At 24.7% G+C, this 22,215-nt stretch overlaps 2 protein-coding genes across 2 annotated transcripts; both read right to left on the reverse strand.

Annotated features, from left to right (window-relative positions):
- Positions 1-4,246: 4,246 nt before the first annotated feature.
- Positions 4,247-7,022, reverse strand: LOC145836931 (chitin-binding domain protein cbd-1-like). Its single transcript, XM_082944701.1, has 6 exons — positions 6,971-7,022; positions 6,312-6,409; positions 5,815-5,889; positions 5,334-5,397; positions 4,469-4,566; positions 4,247-4,327 (listed from the first exon to the last, which is right to left on the reverse strand). The coding sequence occupies exons 1-6, from the start codon at positions 7,020-7,022 to the stop codon at positions 4,247-4,249; spliced, it is 468 nt and encodes a 155-aa protein (XP_082800827.1).
- A 385-nt stretch (positions 7,023-7,407) lies between these two features.
- Positions 7,408-10,685, reverse strand: LOC145836932 (peritrophin-1-like). The gene is made up of 7 exons (XM_082944702.1): positions 10,616-10,685; positions 10,121-10,153; positions 9,327-9,424; positions 8,961-9,035; positions 8,584-8,644; positions 7,864-7,961; positions 7,408-7,494 (listed from the first exon to the last, which is right to left on the reverse strand). The coding sequence occupies exons 1-7, from the start codon at positions 10,683-10,685 to the stop codon at positions 7,408-7,410; spliced, it is 522 nt and encodes a 173-aa protein (XP_082800828.1).
- Between the last annotated feature and the right edge of the window lie 11,530 nt (positions 10,686-22,215).

Genomic DNA, 22,215 nt, shown 5'->3' on the forward strand with positions numbered 1-22,215 from the left:
AAACAAGATTTTTTATTATGGGTCAATTTATTTTTTCTTAATATTACTCAATTTTCAACTTGTTAATATAGTACAATAGTTATTTTTCAATTGAACTAATACAATTTAAACCTGGTTGGATTTTTTCTGCTGTTTCAGTAACAAAGATGTAGAGTAGATTGTTTTTTTAAAACATAAAACTGTTTATTTTAAACTTTTATATAGGATTGCGATCTACTACGACATCAGTTTAAAATTTTGGTTTCACAGTAAATTATTGGTTTGATTTTTAATTTCCAACACCTAGCTGACTAATTTTAATGGCAGTTTGGTGTGTTTTTAAGTTAAAGTCAATGTTTACACTTTTTGTGTGCTTAATTTGAGCTTGTAGCATTATGTTTGAAATGAAAACTTAAAAAAACACACCACAAAAAAACTGTTTTATTTTTAATTGCAAACATAAAACTTATAAAAGTCTGTATATGAATTTCAAATAACGTACATAACTTTTTTTCACTTGAGCAGTAATTAAGATGTCACACTAAAAAAGTTTGACTTAAAATTAAAAGAGTAATCTTAGTTTATTCTGTTAAACTGTCTCTTTTTAAAATGTTTTATACTATCTGTTGTGAGTTAAAAATACTTTTAATTTGACAATTAAGGCTATAGGGGGGTAGGCCATGTTTTTCACAAGTTGATCTTATATATAAAGTTTTTACCAACAGGGTTGCCGCTGACTTTTGGTGAATTTTCTCCAAGTTTTCATAATTTCCTCCAGGTTTGTTAAAGTACTTGTTTTTGGTTCTATTTTTAGTTAAAACTTAAGTTTAAAATAAAATAAAAAACTGAGTTAATTAGTATAAATACATTGAAAATATTCTGTAAAGCTACTTGATACTTTTTTTTTTGATGATGGTAAAAAAATTTTGTACATATGGTAGTTTTTTTGTGTCAAATCAAAATGTTTCTACTTAAGGGCATAGGGGGGTGGTAAAACACCTTTTTCACAACTTTATGAAATTTTTACTAAGCTACAAGATGCGTTTTACAGATTTAAAAAATTAAAAACAGTTTTTGAGATATAGTCGGTCAAAGTCGGAGGTAACAATAGGTTCCTTATAGGAGGCGCAAACTAAAACAGCAAAAATAGACTATTTCACTAAAAATCTATCTTCTCCTACATTTTTTAAGATAACTACCTCAAAATTTCAGGGAGTGTTTTTTCATATGTTTAGAAAATTCTGTCAGAAATAATTTTTAAAACATTTTTTTTGTTTTTTTTATAAAATTGTTATTTTTCAATGATTTAAAATTTTGCATTGACAGAAATTTCTTAATATTGCAAGAAATAAACTTGAGGTAGCTGAGGTCGTTGAGGTAGGATTTCTAGTTATTTGCTGTTTTAGTTTGCCCCTCCCATAAAGAACCTATTATTGCCCCCAACTTTGAACAGCTACATCTCAAAAATTATTTTGAATTTTTGAAATCTGTAAAAAGCATTTTGTAGCTTGGTAAAAACTATATAAAAAAAGATCCAATTGTAAAATAAGAGTTTTATTTCTTCCGTATGCCCTTAACATGTAAAAATTGTTTAAAATTCCATATTTTTCAAGGTTTTTAAGTGATTCTTGTTCAAAATTCTATGTTTTTCCATGTTTTTTTCCGAAATTGTCAAATTTAAGGTTTCCAGGCTGTTTCCCTGATTTGTAACTTGGTGGCAAAGAAACTGGAAGAAAAACTGCATCCAGGGTTGCCACTTGTTTTTTAAAAAATATTTCCAGGTTTTTTAAATTATACATTTTTGGGTCTATTTCAAGTTTAAAGTTAATTTTTAGGTAAAAACTGTGTTAAATAGTATAAAAACATCAAAAAGATACTGTAAAGCTACTTTAAATGTGTTTTTTAATAAAAAAGTTTTTGATAATGACAAATTTTTTTAATTACTTGATAGATTTTTTGAGTCAAAACAAAATTTTACTACTGAACAACATGTTAAAATTCCAGTTTTTCTAGGTCTTTCGTTTTAAATTCCAGGTTTTTTTCAAAATGTCTCAAATTCCAGGTTTTTCAAGGTTTTTTTTAGGATTCCAGGTAAAGCAGCAACCCTTTATCAAGCTGTAAGTTGCTTTTAACTATTTCAAAATATTTAAGTTTGTTTTTTTAGATATTACCATCAACAAGTCGGGCCACATAATAGATTCCCTATAGGTAAGAAAAATTGAAACAGCAAAAAAGACTATTTTATTCAAAATCTATCTCCTCCTACATTTTTCAAGAAATTTTCTTCAAAATTTCACAGTCTAATTGTAATTCAATAGCAAAAAAAAAATTACTTAAGACTTTAAAAAATTTGAAGTAAAAATACCTTTAAAATAATACTTTTCTTAATTTTTGTCAATTTTTATATATTTTTCAAAATTATTAAAATTCATAAGTAACTTTTTTTTTCTTATAGTGTAAGGAACAATTCCTGGAAATTTGAAGAAGATTATTTGAAAATTGAGGAGGAGATAGATTTTTAGTGATTTTTTAGTTTTCCAACAATTTGACCCTTGAAAAAATTTACTGTTCATACGTTTGTATCGGAAATTTTTAGAAAAAAAATATCTCAGAATTTGAATGATATTTATAATTTCTATAAAAAACTAGCTTGTAGTTTCAGTTTGTGCTTTTATACCTTTTTTTTTTGTAACCTTTTATATAAAAGCCAAGGTCTTTTTTTTAAGTGATAGACCCTTCCTATTGTCTCAATATGATTTATTCAAAACTCAATATTTTTAACCCTTACCCTATTTTGTCCTTATGTTTTTCAATAAAAAGATTTTAAAAATTGCACTATAAAAAGAATTTTATACTTGAGATTTAGGTTTTACTACAATTTGCAATGTTTAATTTTTAACTAAAACTTTGAGTTTTTGTTTTATAATGGGCTAGTAAAGTCTTATTTATTTTAAAATTCATTTCATATGTTTACTTTTAAACATATGAAATGACTAAATTTTAATTGTTAAGGCAATAGGTTGAGTAACTTGCTTGAAAATTGCAATTAAGTATTTCATTTAGAATTAAGTGTAAGTTGTTATGTTTTCCTATTATAAAACTAATTTATAATGGCCATAGAGGGTCTAAAAACTTTTATATATACATTAACATTGGTACTTAAATAAAGCTAAAAATATAAGCGATGAAGTGGTTTTGAAAGATTTTTTTTAGTTTTTAATTTATTTTAAGTGTGTAAAAAGTTTTCAATACAAAGTGTAGAAGAAAAGTTTTTCATTGGTGATTTTTTGGAGTTATAAAAAAATATTAAAAACTTCTTTCTTTTTCATCTTTTAAACAACTAACCTTAAATTTATTTGAAAATTTCCTTGCATTATTAGAAAAATTCTATTTGTAATGTTTTAGAAATAAATCTAATAATTTTGTTATCAAATAAAATACAAAATTGACTTTTTCATTAAGAAAACTAATATTTCTTCTCATAATTTTAAAATTTTATAAAACTAAATTATTTATAGTAAAGTTGTAATTAAACTAAAAAAGTTTTAGAACAATTACTAAAAAACTGTAGGAAAAAATAAATTTTATTGAAATTGTCTTTTTACCTTGGTCCTTTAATAAAGAACATGTTGAATTATCTAACTTTGTACCCTTATAACTCAATGAAAAGTTATAATTTTACTGAGCGATAAAAAGCAACTGCTAGCAAATTCAAAGATAATTTTATATAATATCAAGTTTTTATAAAAGTGCCCTATTCCCCATATAGTCTTAACCTATATGTGAGATATAAAATAATTGTTTTTGAATCAGGGAAAATTACCTAAGCAATTATTTTTTATAATTGTTTACATTATCATCAAGAAATTAAAAAAATTATTAAGTAGTTTTATTTCTTAATTACAACCAAATAATTAATTTATTCTTTAAATAATTTATACTAATTTGCTATCCTTCTATCGTTTAAAATGTTATAGAAAAATTGTTTTACTTTTTATGATAAAACAATTAGTTCAAAAATGTTTCTGAAAAATACTGAAAAGTAAAAATAAACACCTTATTGGATCCCTCATAATCCCTATCTGTTGTCAGGTTCTTTTAAATAAAATTTACTGTTTTATTTGTCTCAACTTGTAAGGAACTTTTAATTTATTTTTAAATTTTATTTCTACATTAGTCCTGCAAATGAATTTATGAAATTTACACACACTTTTCAGCAATTTTATTATTTAAAAATCACGAGAAAAATAGTATATATCGTAATTTTTTAAGCGCTGCAGCTTGGGACGGCTTCTGGCCAGTTGCAGATTCCGAGGACTGGATCGTAGAAGAGTCCTGGTGGGCAGGTCTGTAAAAAATATTAGATTAAAAAAAACAATCTAAAATATAAAAAAAAAAAAGTTGATTTAATAAGCGACTAATTGACTAAAATAAAATAAAAAACGTTAAGACATCTAAACAAATTAAAAATAAAACAAATGTAACAAACATTTGGGCATGGTCTTTGAATTTGTGGGTCGCAGTTGTAGAAAACAGAGCAATCATTTGGGTCAGCTTGTGGGGTGGATGCTCCGTTACATTCGTATCCTTTTTTGAAAAACTATTGCTTTAGAAAATGCTAATGTGTTAAACATTTTTAATAAATTTCGGATATAGTTTTATAAAAGAAAAAATAAAACCAGATCAAGTAGTTCATCACAGTTTGTCAAATAAAAATTATTACTTTTAGTTTGAATAAGATAACATGCTACGACTATTTTACGAAAAAGTTTAGTTGATAAATTCAACAAGTTAATTCAAAACAAATTTTTTTAAAGCGTTACAAAACAGTTTATTAGTGCTACTGATGCATTAAGAAATGTTTGAATTTTAATGTATACTAAGTAAATGTTTTAATGGTTAAATCGATTTTGTTTTTAATATTTTTTGCATGTTTACTGATTTATTATAAAAAAGTTATTTTCTAAAAGGATTCGTTTAACAATTTTTAAACATATTTGTTTTCAAAATGTGTGCAATTGACATTTCTATAAATCTATATTAAAATTGTTTTATATATTTTTATTTTAATACTGTTAGTCTTAAAGAGTTGAAAAATAATTATTGTTTGTATTTAAGACATTCATATTTGTTAACAATTAATAAACTGTTTTTCTTGATTAATACAATATATGAAATTAAACTTAACACAAAATTGGATAATAAAAATACTAAATAGTTTGTTTTTTTTAACATAAAACATTAACAATTATACAGAAAAAAGTAAACATTTTCCATTTAATAAAAACTATCTTCAAATAATTTTTCAACTAGCATATTTCTATCTATGTAATCAATATAATAAACAAACAAACTTTCTTCTTCAGCGCAAGCTGGTCCTTCGATTTCTTCTCTGATTTCTCTCAACATTCTGGTTGCCTAAAAATATTTAGTTATTTATTTTTCTTAAGCATTGTTAAAATCATACCAAAAGTTTATAAAGCATGTGTGCTTCATTAAGAAAAGGAATAATACTTGATTTCAAATACATTGCTCAAAAATAAATCATAAAAATGTTTCACTTTTGTTTATTTGGTAGTAAACGGCTTTGTTGAGCCACTTTGTATCAAAAATAAAAATAAAGAATAGTAATTTATAAACAAAAGCACTCAATAACAGATCATAAAAATTTAAACAGCGTACATTTACTATCCTGTTTTATATAAGTTCAGCTTAAAAAGAAGACTTTTTCTCGTGTTAAGTAATAAAGATGCAAGTGATCAACAATAGTTTAAGGTGTATTATTATATCAACACAAGTAAAAACTAATAAAAGTCAGTTTTTATTTTCACTTACGCTGCAACTTGGAACGGCTTCTGGCCAATTGCAGATTCCGAGGACTGGGTCGTAAAAGAGTCCTGGTGGACAGTTCTGTAATAAAATTTAAATCAATTAAACAAACTAAAATTAAAATACGAGATTTAAATATTAAAAAACAAAAAGAAAATATTTCAGCATTAAGATTAAAATATTTAAATTACTAATCTAACTTAAACTCAGGAAGCTCTACTTAAACACTTAAAAAAACTTAAAATTATACTACAATTTGTAGTCATTTGAATAAATTAATATAAAATAGCCTTTTTAAGAAGTTGTAAACAAGTAAAACATCGTTGGGGCATTTAAATAGTTGAAAAAAAAACTTTTGGGTGTTCTCAATAACTAAATGAAAATAATTTGAACTAATATTCAAATTAATGAGATGAAAATATATAAAACAAACATTAGAGGATTATTTTTGAACTTGTGAGTCGCAATTGTAGAAAAATATCTAACTAAATAAATAAACAAACGTTGGGGCAAGGTCTTTGAATTTGTGGGTCGCAGTTGTAGAAAACAGAGCAATCATTTGGGTCAGCTTGTGGGGTGGATGCTCCGTTACATTCGTATCCTTTAATAAAAATTATGGTTTTAAAACAGATGTATGTACATCTATATTTAACTTATATGTATTTACTAAAAAAGTACTTTTTATATCATGTAATTAGTGATATAAAATTAGATTAGTAGTTTTGAATGAATCTATATTTATATTAAAGTTGTATGTATTTAAAAAATCAAAAAAATCCTTTTAAAAATAAAATTGTTGCAATAACTGGTACATTTATGTACAAAAACCTTTTTATTTATTTCACAATCCATTTCAAAATTTTAATAACTTCATTGGTTAAAAATAATGTGATTGAATCTATTTTAAAAACAAAAATGCTTTTATCTGCAAACGGCTTAAACTATTTCGTTCTTACAAGGAAAAATTAACACAGTTAATGAAAATATCAAAAATAAGAAAACGAATTTAGGGAAAAGTTCTAGAATTTTAGTTATACATTTCTGAGTTAAAAAATAAATCGGTACTTGTTTTTATACCACTTATGCTACTCACCAAGAATATTTTTAGTTTTAATATTATTTATACATTTATTATTTAGGTAATTATAATAAACAAACAAACTTTCTTCCTCTGCGCATGCTGGTCCTTCAATTTCTTCTCTGGTAGCTCTCATGTTTCTGGCCTAAAATTTAAAATACTAACTTTTTGTTTTTTTGCTTAACTCAAAAAAATAATGTTTAAATATTAATTGCTTTTTCTGGCGTAAAGTTGAAAAAAAAATATATAAATAATGGATATTTTTGTTGTAAGAAATAATAATGTTTATTACTGTTAAACGAAGACATTAAGTTCGTTTCTATTTTATTATTTATATTAATAAGTGTATTTAGTCATTAAAATTAAAAGCTATACCCAAAAAAAGAAAATTATTGTGTTAAAAACTCAAATAATTTTTAAGCTTTTACTTTCCTCAATAAAGTGTATTTTAGTAAATTTATTTTTTTGTTTACAAAGTCTTGTCAGTAAAAAAATTAATAAGGTAATATAAAATAAACAAATTAAATACTGACGCTGCAGCTTGGAACGGCTTCTGGCCAGTTGCAGACTCCGAGGGTTGGATCAAAATAGAGTCCTGGTGGGCAGGTCTGTAAATAAAATTACTTAAGCTTTTTTAGTCAGATTATTTGAACAAATTTATCGAGTGTTTAACAAAATTTAGGATCAGTTATGTGTGTTCATATTTGAAAACAGTAAAATGCTTCTTTTTAAAGAATAAGTTTTTTAAAGACGTTTTTAAAAAAGTAATTAATTTTGTATCAACTAAGTTAAATAGGAATAGTTTGTTTTAGGCTCTCAAAATGAAGATTTAAAAAGGCTTTTTTTGCTTATAATTGGTAGCTATGTGAAAAGTAACAAAGGCGTAAAATTACAAAGCTAATTTTTGTAAACACCTTTTTTTATTGCTGTTAATGAAAACATTTATAAAATCCCCTTAGTAAAAACTAGCAACTAACGCTTGGGCAGGGACGTTGGATGTTGGAGTCGCAGTTGTAGAAAACTGAGCAATCATTTGGGTCGGCTTGAGAGGTGGTAGCCCCGTTGCAGTTATATCCTGGGAAAAAAAATTGATAATAGCTTATAAACTAAAAAAAAATAAACTGCTTATTTAACGCTAAAAGGAAGAATTGTTGGTGACTGGTATAAAAGTTTTAACAGTTTGTAAAACATACACTGTTAAATTTTAGTTGTGATTTTTAAATAGGTAGATATATATATATATATTTATTTCAAAAAATCATTCTGTATTATTTGATCCAAATTAGTGTTTTTAAATAAATATGTATATCAAAGTTGTATGTATTTGACAATCAAAAAGAATCCTTTGAAAAACAGAACTATCGCAACAACTAATACATTTATGTACAAAAGCTCTTTTCTTTGTTGCACTATTCATTTTAACTTTGGTTAATAACTTCATTGATTAAAAATAATGTGTATAAAATTATTTTAGATGCGTAATTCTTAAACTGTTTTGTTTTTATAAGTAAAAATTAACACAGTTAATAAAAGATCAAAACAAAAAAAATAGTGCTAAAATTTCAATTATACATTTAAAAGTTAAAAAGAAAATGTTACTTATTTTTATTACATTTAAGATCATCTAAAATTTTTTTGGGTTTTCAATTTATGTCAATATTTATTATCTATGTAATTGTAAGTAAAAAAAAACAAACTTTCTTCTTCGGCGCAAGCTGGTCCTTCGATTTCTTCTCTGGTGGCTCTCATTTTTCTGGCCTAAAATTTAAAGTACTAATTTGTAGACTTTATTTGCATAAAAACTAAACCGTACCCTAAAAGTTAATAATTTCTATTTTCTGGTCAACGAGGACATTTAATCTTACTTTGTGTTTATTTTTTAATTGTACTTAATCATTAAAATCAAATGTTATATTCGTATGCAAAAAAATATTTTTGTTATAATAACTTAAATGTTTTTATGCGTTTACTTTCCAAACAAAGTATTTTCTCAATAATCATTATTTTTTGTTTACAAAGTCTTGTCAGTAAAAATAATAAAAAAGTAATATTAAATAAACAAATAAATACTGACACTGCAGCTTGGAACGGCTTCTGGCCAGTTGCAGACTCCGAGGGCTGGATCAAAATAGAGTCCTGGTGGGCAGGTCTGTAAATAATATAAGTTAAATTTAAACAGATTATCTTAGAAAATATTATATGTTTGATAAGTACTAACCAATGTCGTACGCTCTAAAAAATGCAAGGAGCTCGATTATAAAGTAGTTACTTGGTTCTTTGTGTTTTTAACTTCAAAAAAGAATCGAAAAATGATTTTTTTCGTGCATAATATTATAAAAATTGTCCTGGAGATATTTAAACTGCGTACAGTAGGTTATTCGGTGATTGTTAAAAAATGCTTTGTAACAAAAAATCCCCTTAATAGAAACTAGCAACTGACGCTTGGGCAGGGACGTTGGATGTTGGAGTCGCAGTTGTAGAAAACTGAGCAATCATTTGGGTCGGCTTGAGAGGTGGTAGCCCCGTTGCAGTTGTATCCTGAAAACAAATAAATAATTTTTATGTTGAAAAAAAAAACAGTTTAATTTATGTTTATTTCACGCTAGAAAGAAAGATTATTAGTGATTGGTAGTGAAGTTTTAACAGTTTGTAAAACTTATTCCTGTTAAATTTTTACTTGTTAATTTCTGTAAAGTGTTTCTTGGATTAAAAGTATTTTATATATACTTTATTAACAGTTCAAACTTATGTTTATATTCAGCTAAAAAGAAAGAATGTTGGTGACTGGTATGATAAAGTTTTTACAAAAACTTTTAGTAAAAATTTGATTTCTTAATACTTAACTGTGCTCTTTTCATCACTTTGTAAAGTGATGTTAGATTAGATAAAGTAAAGTACAAAAATTATATTTTACATTTTTCTACCTATTGTTTTATTTTAGTATGATTTTATTTTTGTAGCTCAGTGCGCAGAATAAATAACTTCGCTTTTGAGTTTGAAATTAAAAAATAAACTTATTTTCTTGTTACAGGCTTAAAAGTTTAATTTTATGTTTATTCATACTAGTTTTAAGGATTAATTTTTAACTACTCATTTATAAAGTTTTTAATGATAAATGTTTATTTTTTAAATATTTCGACTCCAAGTAGCTAGTTAAATGTGAATTAAGATAAGTAAATTAAATACAAAAAAAAATAAAACAAATTAATAATAAAATAAATAAAATAAAATTACTTTCACTGTCTTCACAGGCTGGTCCTTCACCTTCTGTTTGAAATATTTTTTAATACTAAATTTTATAAATAAGTTAACTAATTTAATTTTAAAAGTTATACTAAGCTTTATATATTATATATCGTAATAAATAAAAATCTAATTCTATATACAATAGATGTATCGAAATAAAACAAAACCATTGAATCTTGAGCCTCTCCGGTAAAAGCTGTGCAACTATCATATTTTAAACAACTATGTTAAGATGGTAAGACACATAGTAACGTAATTTAGTCACCAAATTTAAAAGTATTTATTTAAAAAACTTTATTTAATTTATAAACGTTCAATTAAAACCGTCGAGTAGTTATATTAGTAAATAAATTTAAATTTATTTAAAATACTATCATACTTTTAAATTGATATATTAAGAAGGTAAATCACATGCACTTAACATATTAAATTAAATATTTATTTTAATAACTTTAACTAATTTATATATACTTAAATTCAAACCGTCGAGTCTTGGAAGGTATCTTTGGGCGGAGACCGCGAGGGCAAAAGTTAAAACGATGACAAACTTCATTCGCTTGTGACAAAATTATGTGCTCTCAACAGTGTCGCTTCTGTTTTTATTAGCCAATATGCGAACCGGCCATATGCTCCCAATTAATTTCGCAATTTCAAATTGTTTGCTTGGAAGCACTAACACGTGCCGAATTTCGTTTGAGAATTTCCAAGTAGCACGTAAATGTTTGTTTTTGCGAGTAAGCATGCCTGTTTCTAAGTTTGAATATTGTTTGAAGTAATATATTGCTTGATGGCATGAGTAGTAAACACGTTTGCTCAAAAATGATCAATACCTGACTTCCTAATATTAAGTAAAGTTGAAAACAAACAAAAAACTTACAATCAACATGCCGTTTGTTCAAAAACATCACTTCAATTATTTGTTTTTATTAAATTTGTTTTTCTAACAAGCAATTAGTGTTTACAAAGTTTTTTAGTGTTTACCAAGTTAGTAAAATATTTACTTAGTTTTAATACTTGAATTGCTAATACTAAAGTAAAAACAAATAAGTTACAGTAAACAACTTACAATCAGTATTCAACATTGTCAACAAAACAGCGTCTCTTTAATCTTTAAAACGAACAAGAGATTATTCGGCTTTATTTATCATAGCCTGTAAAATCGAGCTTGATCTGTAAAAGTTTGCTACTTGCTTTAACAATTTTATTTACTTATTAAGTATCAAAAAAATAATGTTGATTTTATTAATCAAACATTCGCTAAAAACTTTTTTTTTTGGTTTTAATACAGTAGTTCACCCTTAATGGCTTAAATTTTTTAAGTCTAAAAGCTAAAACTTTAATATTAAAGTTAAATATTTTGAAATTCTATAAATTTTCTATATGTATTTTGCTAAGTAAACTTCAAAAAGTTCAAGTGTTCGGTTTAATTATGCCATAAAATTTAAATCCAAAATTCTCCGAGAATATCTTTTTTATTGTTCTATTGCGATCAAAGAAATATATAGATTTTTAGAATAAAACTGTGTTTAAAACCTATACTAGACACCTAACGAAGTACAAATTGTTACAGTTAAAAATTAGTTCAAAATATTTTCTTTAAATATGTTTCTTTTATAAAGCCATCATACTTAAATCTTATCGAACAGTTTTATGTATTTTGTGCGGGTTAACTTGTTTCTTATTAGAAAAGTGTTTATCATAGTATTTTGTATTTTATTTATAATTTATGAACAGTATAAACAAGTTGCATGAACTGTATCAACTAAAAAATGATTAAAATTAAAATTAAATTGCTTGTTGTTTTTAAACAATAAGGTAAAAACAACTTACCAGAAACATATGTTAGAAAATTTATTTAAGTCAGTTTAATAAAAAGTCAATATTTGTTCATATTAATAAACGTTTAATCTTGGTTTTAAAGTAAAACAGCTTTTAAAATCAAACAGTTTAAATGAAAGAAAATATTCAACAACTTTAAAGTTTAAATAAGTGTTGAATTTTTACTATGAACAGTTTTTCCAAACTTTTATAACAAGGCCCTCTTTGGAGATATTATGAAATTACGACCCCCCTCTCTTAAAAAACGAATGTTAATTACTCTTAAAATTAAGATTTCCAGAATATCTAGTATAATTTTTTCAAACTATGCCTCCCCCCTTTTTCAGCTTATGGCCCACTTTTGGAAACGCTGATTTAGAAGGTCACTTATTTCAGAACATTTACTAAACAAACAAAAAAGTATTAAAATGAATGTTAACATTTCTAATATAAAATTTTAACTAGAGTACTATATGAAAATACATTTTAAAAAAGGATATAAACATTTATTTTTGGCAGCTGTGTTGTTGCTGTTGGTAAGTTTTTTTGACATAAGTATTCAAAATCTAAAGTTAAACATTTGCTAGTAAAGATCCTAGCGAAACAAAGTTAGACAGTTTTTTGAATAAAACGTAAACATTTTTAAATTGATAAAATCTTTACATTTTTGATAACTTTTCATACAGTCTTTTGTATTTTTGTTAAACAGCTAAAGTTGTTTAAACTTTTGTTAACAAAAACATTAATTATTTTTTATTACTTATTCATTTCCACCAAGATAAATGCTAAACATTTTATAACTAGTATTAAGCAAAACTAATACTAACATTAACTTTGCAGTAACATTACGTTTAAAAAGCAATTTATCAACTTATATTTTACAGTTTAATCGATTTAAAGACGTATAAAAAACATGTTTCAAAAGATTTTGAGGTTCAAACAAGTATATTTTGACTGATTTTATTGATTACAAATCTACAAGTTGTTTTTTAGAGATTAATCTTACTAAATTTAAATTTGAGCATAAATAACTATATATACATGTAAGCTTCAAAAATTAATTATAAAAAGTTTTAAACTTTACGATAATCTATCAAACATAAAATATGAAACAATAATTTTTCAACATGAAATAACTTGAATTAAACTAAAATTGAACCAAAGTACTTTTCTAAAAGTTTTAAGTTTTAAATAGGTGATACAACTTCTATTAATTTTTTTTTTCAAGATTAATTGTACTTAAATAGCATTAAATTATATATTAATAAAACACTACGGTTGTTTCTGTATTGAGTGTCGATTTATTCAGAAATGTTAGCAAAAACTAAATATAAAACTGTGTAAACTGTACAAGACTGAAAATACTATTAGATTTTGAAATCATATGTATATGATATATATGTAATTTTAATACAACAAAACAATCTTTTTCTTCTTAAGCTATAATACAATTAAAGTAAAAATTTAAATAGAAAGGAATTCGAAAACGAATTTTAGGTGCCGGTATATATTGATACAACACCCCTGTTTTCTTGGAAATAATATAATAAAACTTTAGTTAAAAATAATAAAGTAATAATATAAAATAATAAAACTAAAGTAAAAGCACACATGAAGTTGAGCTAAAATTAAAGAACTGTTACGTCATTAAATTAATTAGCTTAAAAATTAGACATACTAATTTTGTACAAGCTTTGCATAATTTTTGATTGTATTATAATTGCTTAAAGTATACAGAGCACCTTTTTGTAGAACCTCAGAAAACCTCTAAAAGTTTAACTAACAAATTTAACACAGCTAAACTACAGAAATAATATATTAAACCTCAAAAAATAGAAACAAGTATACTTTTTTTCCACAAACAGATTAATCAAAAGTTGTTTTGATATTTTTTTTTTAAGAATTTTTTTGAATCATATGAAGTTGCGCTTTTTATTTTGCTTTGACTGAAATCAACTAATTAACTTTTTTTACAGAGAAAAAAATTAGATCAAGATATTCATTCCAAACTTAAAACATTACTCAAATTCTTTACATAACGTATTTTTATCTATTATATGCGGTAATGTATTTGTATTTTTATATGAGAATAATAACTTTGGCTAATGTTCGAAAACTATATTTTCACTCCGATTAAATAACTAAAATTTAAACTTTTCTTAATTACTCCTTGAACACGCTCTCAATGTTCTACCTAACTGTTTGTATATTTTACTTTTTTTAAGATAAAAACTAATTTATAAAACTTTAAAAACAAATGTTTTCTAGATGAAAAGTTCAACAAAGCATTTTATAGAAAAAAACTGGTGGAACTATATTAAAAAATCAATATTATAAAAATTTATTAATCGTTTTTTTTTTGTTTATATTTACTTTTATATAACTTTATGTTCATTGACGTAGCTCTAAACTTATTGTTGAAGCATTCTTTGTTGCTTGTTTCTATCATATTTGTGATCTAAATGTTTTTAAGTTCCTTAAGTTTTTAGACTAATTTTTAAAAATATTTCTATCTCTAGATAAATTTTGAAACCATAATAATGTTATGCTTCGAAATACTAAAAGTCCAAGCATATACCTTTACTGTACTGTTATTTGCTTAAATAGATTTTACTGATTATATTTATAAATCTTATTAATGTAACATAAAAACTGTGTAAAACTTTTAATAATGTTTAAAAACAACATTTAAATATTATTGTGTCTTGCGATCTAGATTGATTTAATATTTTTTAGGCTTCGTAATCATTTGAATATAGGTAAATAGATAAAACATTATGTTAACAACTGACTTATTGTAATTTGCTGTTAAATTTACAAATAACTGATTCATTAGAAAAGTAAGCTTGAAATTAATTTTTGTCGTATTGTTATAAAATAAAAAAGTGTTAAATAGTGAACGTAACTTTTTAGTAGTAAAATTGTATGACAATAGTTTTATTTTTTTGTAACCAGTGGCGTCGCGTGGTCTTTTTGTTTGGAGTGCTACAGATTGACATTGTCAAATCAAAAAATACCCTAGTTTGAAACATTTAGATTAAAATCATAAAGGTGATATAAAGAAATTGCAAATTCTTCAGAAAAAAAAGTTTAACATATTTGCTTAAGTAAATAATAATAAAAAAAAGTGTCATACCTATGAATATCATCACCCTTTCTAAACAACTATTGCTACTTTTATTTATGTCCATGTAAGTATTCGTATTTTCAAAATTATAAACGTATTAACTTGACTTTATGACTTGTCTAACTACTAAAGAAAAATTCTGACGTCATAATGGACAATTGAAGACGAAAAACCCGTAAAAACCGTCTAGTTACGTATACCCTAGGGCACCAAACCTTAAATTGAGGTTGTATAGTTTTAATACTTCATATATGTGTTCTTGTAAGTCGTCTAAACATGAACTTGAAATTAAAATTAAAAAAAAAACATTTCTGACGTCACAATCGACACTTGAAGACGAAAAACCCGTATCAACGTCTAGTTACGTAATCGGTTTACTGACGTTTTTCAATTAAACATCCCGAAGTGGATTACGGATCCCTTCGAAGCAGATCTTTTTGAAGTAAATGTTGACTTACAAAAACTTTCTCAGACTTACAAACTGACCTAGAACTTAAAATTAATTTTTCCAAAGAACTATATGATAGCTTTTGGACTCTACAAAAACTAAGGCAAAAGTATCCAATCATTTGGGAGGAAGATAGACTGTTGTTTATAACTTTTCCTTCTAGCTATGTTGTTGAGAAAGCTTTCAGTTCAGTTATCAACATCTTTAGCAAAAGATATATTCTAGATATTTACAAAAGAGGTGACCTGAGGCTTTACTTGACTGATTTAGAACCAGATATAGAAAAACTTGCAAGCAGTCATGAAGCTCATCCTTCACATTAGGTTAGACTTCAGTTGCAGACATTATTTTTCGTAAGGTTACAATTTTAGTTGATTTTTTAAAAGGTTTCTTATTTAGGCTGGTTTGTATTTAAGTAGTTTTTTTATAACAAAAATTTTATTAAGTTATTTATTCTACCACAGGTTTGCTTGATGAATATTAATTACGGTAGACTTCCTATTGAGTTCGCTTTTTTTTTGGGTAAAATTATTATAATTTCTTAATTTTAACTTAAATAAAGTATATAACTAACTAAGTATTTATAAAACAAAAAAAATATTATAATTAATATCTTATATAGATCAATCTTTTTAATGAATATTTATTTCATGTTTTAGTGGATTTTACGTTTATTCATAACATTATAACATATTGAAATTTGCCATTTAATAAAAAAAAATGATATTGCATATTTGAATTTGCACTTTTTGATTTTGTTTAAAGTGCAAATTCAAGCGAAAATCTACTGTATTTATTGAGTGGTTTATGTTTTAAAATTATTAATAGTTATGTTTTGACTTTGTAGTTTATATTTGTCGTTTTACATCACATTAAACGTTTTTATAGCATAGTAAATACAATACTTTTTTTAAAGAAATTCTTTTTAAAGATAAAGATAGTTTTAAGATTTGTTTGACAGATATTTGTTATTACTTGTTTAATCTGTATAAGTAAAAAAAGTAATCTTGTAAACCATTAAAGTTTTTGATTCAAAAAAATTTTTTTGACTTTAAAAGAGTATAGATTTGAGGTCTGTATTTGAAATGACTTTAACTATTTCACTAAAAAGATTCTTAAAGTCAGTTTTATTTTCTAACTTGATTCGTTTTTGTTAAAAAATCTGTATATTAAGGAACTTCAAACTATTAGTACAACTGTTTTTAGTTTTATCTTCAATAAAAATATTTTGACTGTAAACTATGTTGTTTATTTAAATATTTTAACCCTAGCTTTTGGTGTTTCACTATTTTCCCCTGTTAATTTTTTATAGTTAGATAGCTAGAAAACAAATTCTTTTTGTACAGAATTAAATAAGCCATCAAAAAAACTGCTAGTTACAAAAAAAAAAATTAACCTAATAAAAATCTTTTTTATTGTTTACTTACTGTTCACAAAATTAAATGTAAAACCTTTTATTTATTTTAAATTTAAATAAAAAAAACAGAAAATCTTTAGGATTAAGGTTCAGTTTTTTAAAGGTTATTCCAAGTCAAATACTTTTTCCATGGTGTTCTTTTACAAAACATATAGTTTAAAAATTAACTTAACAACTAAATTGCTTACAATACCTTTAGCATAGAAATTAGTAATTTTTCTGCATTAACAGAAGCTATCAATAAAACCATGTTTCATGTGAGATAATCAACCAGTCGTTCAAACTTCCTAAAACTAGATCAGCAATGGTGTTTAAATATTTATTTCATTATGTGTAAAATAAGCTGTTCATTCTTTTGTAGTTTTTTAATATATAGTAAAATAATTTTAGAATATGTGTACTTATAAATTATTTTAAGTATATTGTGCGACTTTATCAAGTTACTCAGCATTCACTTCTAAATGTCCGAAATTCGTCATATAAGAGATTGTTATAGTGCCAGGTTTCAGTTAAGATTTTCGCTGGGTAACGTACGGTCCAGATCCAGTCAAATTTGGCCCGCTAAATAACTTGAAAATTACTTGTGCAAAACAAATAAAGTTCAGCTTTTTGATATTTTGAAATACGCTTTCAATTTGGTTTTCAGTTCACAATAGTACTTCCCAGATCACAATACTAGTAAACCAATTTATTAAAAATTTGTTCGAGTTTTTTATTTTCTTATATGTTAGTTTTTTTTTATTATGCAGCCCGCAAGTACATTTTTTTAACAAGTCGACACTAGAAATGATTTTAGTAAAAATGACTCGCTGACTGCAATAGTTGTCCACAACTAACCTAAAGGCTTCATTAGTTTCAAAACAATTCATATTTAAACAGAATTGATTACAGATTACAAAAGACTTTATTGGATCTGATAATTCTTGACGGAATATTTAAGTATTATAATACACTTTTTGGGCTTTTAAGAAAATAACTGTAAATTATTTTTTCAAGCCCTGTAAATTACTTTGAATACAGCCCAAAAGTGCGTGCATAAGAAGTTCCAGACTAAATTACATTTCGAATACAACTTTTTTGGCTCAAAAATGCGTACTCAAGAAGAAAAATACTTTATTAAATAATGGGGGGCGATTTTTTTTCAAACTTCTTAAAAGGGGGCGATTTAGCAAATGAGTTTGGAAAACCCTGATTTAAAGTACTATTAAAATTTAAATTATGAATAACTACATAACTATTCCAATTTCATCTAAGGAATAGCAAACTTAATATGGAAGGTAAAAAAATTTGTTAGGTACATTTTTCATGCAAGGTAGGATACATTACAACAAAAGGAAAAAAAAAGCTAACGTTAATTTTTTTTAATATAGTTCTTTTAACAAATCAAAAGCATACGACATATATAACTTACACAGTAAAATAAATATAGTATAAATACGTTTATATTACACTTTGTTATTTATAATATATTCTTGAGGCTTTTAACTTTGCATATAAACTTGTTTAAACTATAACAGTTAATTCATTGGTCAATAGTTTTTAAACTTGGAAATTAATTGCACAAACAAAATTAAGCTCATTTTGATTTTTAATTTGGTCTTAAAAGTTTGGGAAAAGAAAAGTGCATCAAATAATCTTTATTAATAAATATGCATTCTTATTATTTACATTTCACTGTTTCAAAACAAACTTTTACCAAAATTTTCTTTGTATATCATTTTTTAACTTTTTCATCATAATCTATTTTTGTTAATTCATTGGCATAGGAATACACAACTGTTAAAAAATGAAATACAATAAAAGTCGTTAAAAAAATAAAACTATAAATCTTAAACATTAAAAATGCAACACAAGAATAACACCAACTACTATTTCACAATTTTTCATTTTTCAGCCAAAGAATTTCGTTAAAGGGGAATTTTTTCAAGTCACGGTTCAGTAATCGCCACTTCTGCGTGACTGGTACTTGTTAGTCTGTCCCTGTCTTAAAGACTGGTTGTCATGGCTACTGTTGTTGTGGGCCCCACGGTACCTAGATCCACCACCCCTATAGTACCTCTGGGTTGGACGTCTTTCCTGTGAGTGTGTTTTAAATGAGAACGAAAAATTGTGGCAGCAGAAAAACGCAATCATTTTTTTTAAGTTTACTTATCTGATTATCGAAGAATATATTGTAAATTTTAGTATACTAAACAATTTCGAAAAACAGTTTTGTTTACTATCTCTTGACTATAGTATCTTTTTTGAATATTAAGAAAAATATTTTGGGCAATTTAATAAAACAATTACACTATCAAATGTAAAAATAAACAGGTTTTTTTTGTTGAAAAGTATCTATGCCGAGATAATTTAAAGTAAATAAAGAGAAAGCCGTGACCTTTTAAGGATATGCTAGAAATTTGTATGATGAGGTATATTTTGATTCCCATTTTACTAGCTTACCAATAGCTTTCAACTATTTATTTAATTTGTGAAACATTGTCACAGTTAAACATATTTTTTAAGAAGTAAAGTTGGATAAAATTTCCCAATCAATAAAATTACAATATGTTAACTAATACTTTTTAAACTTATGTAAAATTAACACTTAATCATTATCCTTTTCTGAATTTTCAAGGATAACAAAGATTTTTAAGAGCAGTTTTAATGAAAGACTAAGAATATACTACTTCTTGATATGTGTCACATATAGAGTTGCCACTTTAAACTTTCAGAATATAAAACATTTTGCTGACGTTATAAAATATCGCTGAATTTATCAAAATATAATCCCAGTTAATTTGTTTCAAATACTTTTTACATTTTACTGTCTGTTTCTTATCTTATCATTCGAAAAACAAGTCAACATTTTCTAATGTTTGTTATATAAACTAATGTCTTTAGTTCTCAAGTAATTCTATAAACTAATTGTCTTCATAGCAAACACACTACAGTTATTTTTAATTAAATAAAATGTCTTTTTTAGTGTGACTTTATATCAGGACATAACTATATTTCATCATTGAAATAATGTTTCAACGGTAAAATGTTGTATAAAATAATTCAACTATATAAATACATAACAATGTTTAACAGTATCAAACTTAGAACTACTAATTGGTGTAATAAAATAATACCTGCACAGTTTTATTATTTTTTTTATTTTTAAGTACTTTGACTATGTTGAGTAAAATAGACTATTTTTTGACTTTATTATAAAAGAAGGTAATTGATAACCTTGGTTGTTTCAGCTTTAGGTTCACCACTAGCGGTGTCCTCGTTTTTCCAATTGTTTTTGTTAACAAAAGGTTTGTATCTCGTTTCTTTCTTATATTCGCCAGATGGCGTAGCCGGCTGTAAAAATATTTAATTTAAACTTAAAAGGGTTAGTTATTTAAGGTGTAAAAAATTTTGAACTCTCAGATTGTGACCTGATTTGATGTGATGTTTAAGTGACGTGATCTTTATCTTAAATCTTTGTTCATATAGAATTTTTAAGCAATAATGCAAATGTTTGAGAAAAAAAAAGTAAAACTATATTAATAGTTTAATAAAATTTCAAACTTAAGAACAATACCCTTGGCCATTTCATACTAATATTAAATATCACAAGAAATTAAATTTTACAAAACTTCCAACTAGTTTAAAAATAGTATTTAGGTCTAGATTTGAATCATAAACTGCAAAAAAAATGTTTTAATACTTAACCTAATATTCAATTACATTAATACAAAAAAACAAAGTTAGTGGTTACCAATGAATTTAGATTTACCATTGAATTAGAGTTACTAAATTAAATTTTAAAGTAAGCAGACAACCTAAAAAGAATTTCTAATTATGATATGATACTGTACAACCGAATATACATATTTTTGTTGCTAAATGGAACTTTTAAAATGTTTCAAACATAATCAATGTAGATTTAAGTTATACATAAAAAAAAGCATTACTTTATAAAAATTTAGAGGTCATATAAAGTAAGTTAAAAAAACAACTTTTAAATTAAAGTGACAATTTTACAAGTTTTTTATTATAAAATTCTAAATAAAACGTCTTTACTTTATTGTTATAAAAATTGTCTTGATATTTATGATAACTTATAAGTCATTAAAAAAAAAAAATTATAAGTACTGTTTCACTTAAGGAGTATCATAACCATAAAGATTTTGAAACGATGGAATAAAATTGAAAACTATTTACGATTTGCCTGATTTTTCTACCTCAATATACTGATTAATTAAGCCCACAAAACTTTAACCTTCATCAATTTGAAAAACTACCAGTTCAACTCAGTATTTTTATTATAAACTCACCTATGTGACGATGAAATTTACAAAAAAAAAACTGTTTTGGTATAATTTCAAAAGTCTTTGTACATTTGAATATATTTAATATCTTAATATATTTATTTTAATTTCTAATAAAAATCAACGCAAGTCATTTTTTTAAAACATAAACAATTCAATTATTTTTTCAACTAAATCTTCAACATCAAGTTTCCAAACAGTTTAGTTTAATTTAGGTTTATGAAAATTTACAAAAGCGTTGAGCAACAAAATGCTTAATATCTAAATTTAAAATAGTATGTACAAATAATGTAACAAAAATATTTCTTTAATTCATATCTATAAATCGTTTGTACAAATCTGTGAGGATTGAATTAAAATAATGTTAGCTTCTACTTTATATAAATTATTACAACTAAAAACATCAATGTCATAATAGTGAGTCATTTATTATCATATGCAAAGAAGTGTAACGCAATAACAAACGAATAGAAAAGAAAAATTTAAGAACTTTAAAGTCAAATGTTTAGAGATTTAGTATAACAAAATAACATAATTTTGTTCGTTTTTAGAGGTTAATATGATCAATCAGTTTTAAGTAATTACTTTATATGTACTTGTTAGGTTTTCAACTTTACAAATAAAGAAATAAGTGTTATACCATTAAAAAAGCCAATTTAATAACCAAACTTTAAACAAAATGTATATTTAATCATTAAACAAAAGTTTTTAGTAAAAGAAAAACTAAAGAAATCTAAAAAAAAAACTTTTCTAATTAAGTTTTGTTAGCCTAATTTTCAAAAATAATTTTTTTTTAATTTATTTAACATGATTTTAAAACAAGAAAAAAAAAGACACATTTCTATTAAACTGAAAAAAAATACATATAACTAGTTAAATTTTAAATATTATGTTTTCCAACAAGAGTTCATAATTACTAGTTTATGTAATGTAGTGCCAGAAACGTTCAAAAAGAAACCATAGAACAAAATCTTTAATTCAAGCAAC

The sequence above is a fragment of the Thalia democratica genome, chromosome 5, assembly GCF_965202585.1.
Source record: "Thalia democratica chromosome 5, ktThaDemo2.hap1.1, whole genome shotgun sequence".
NCBI classification, from domain to species: Eukaryota; Metazoa; Chordata; class Thaliacea; order Salpida; family Salpidae; genus Thalia; species Thalia democratica.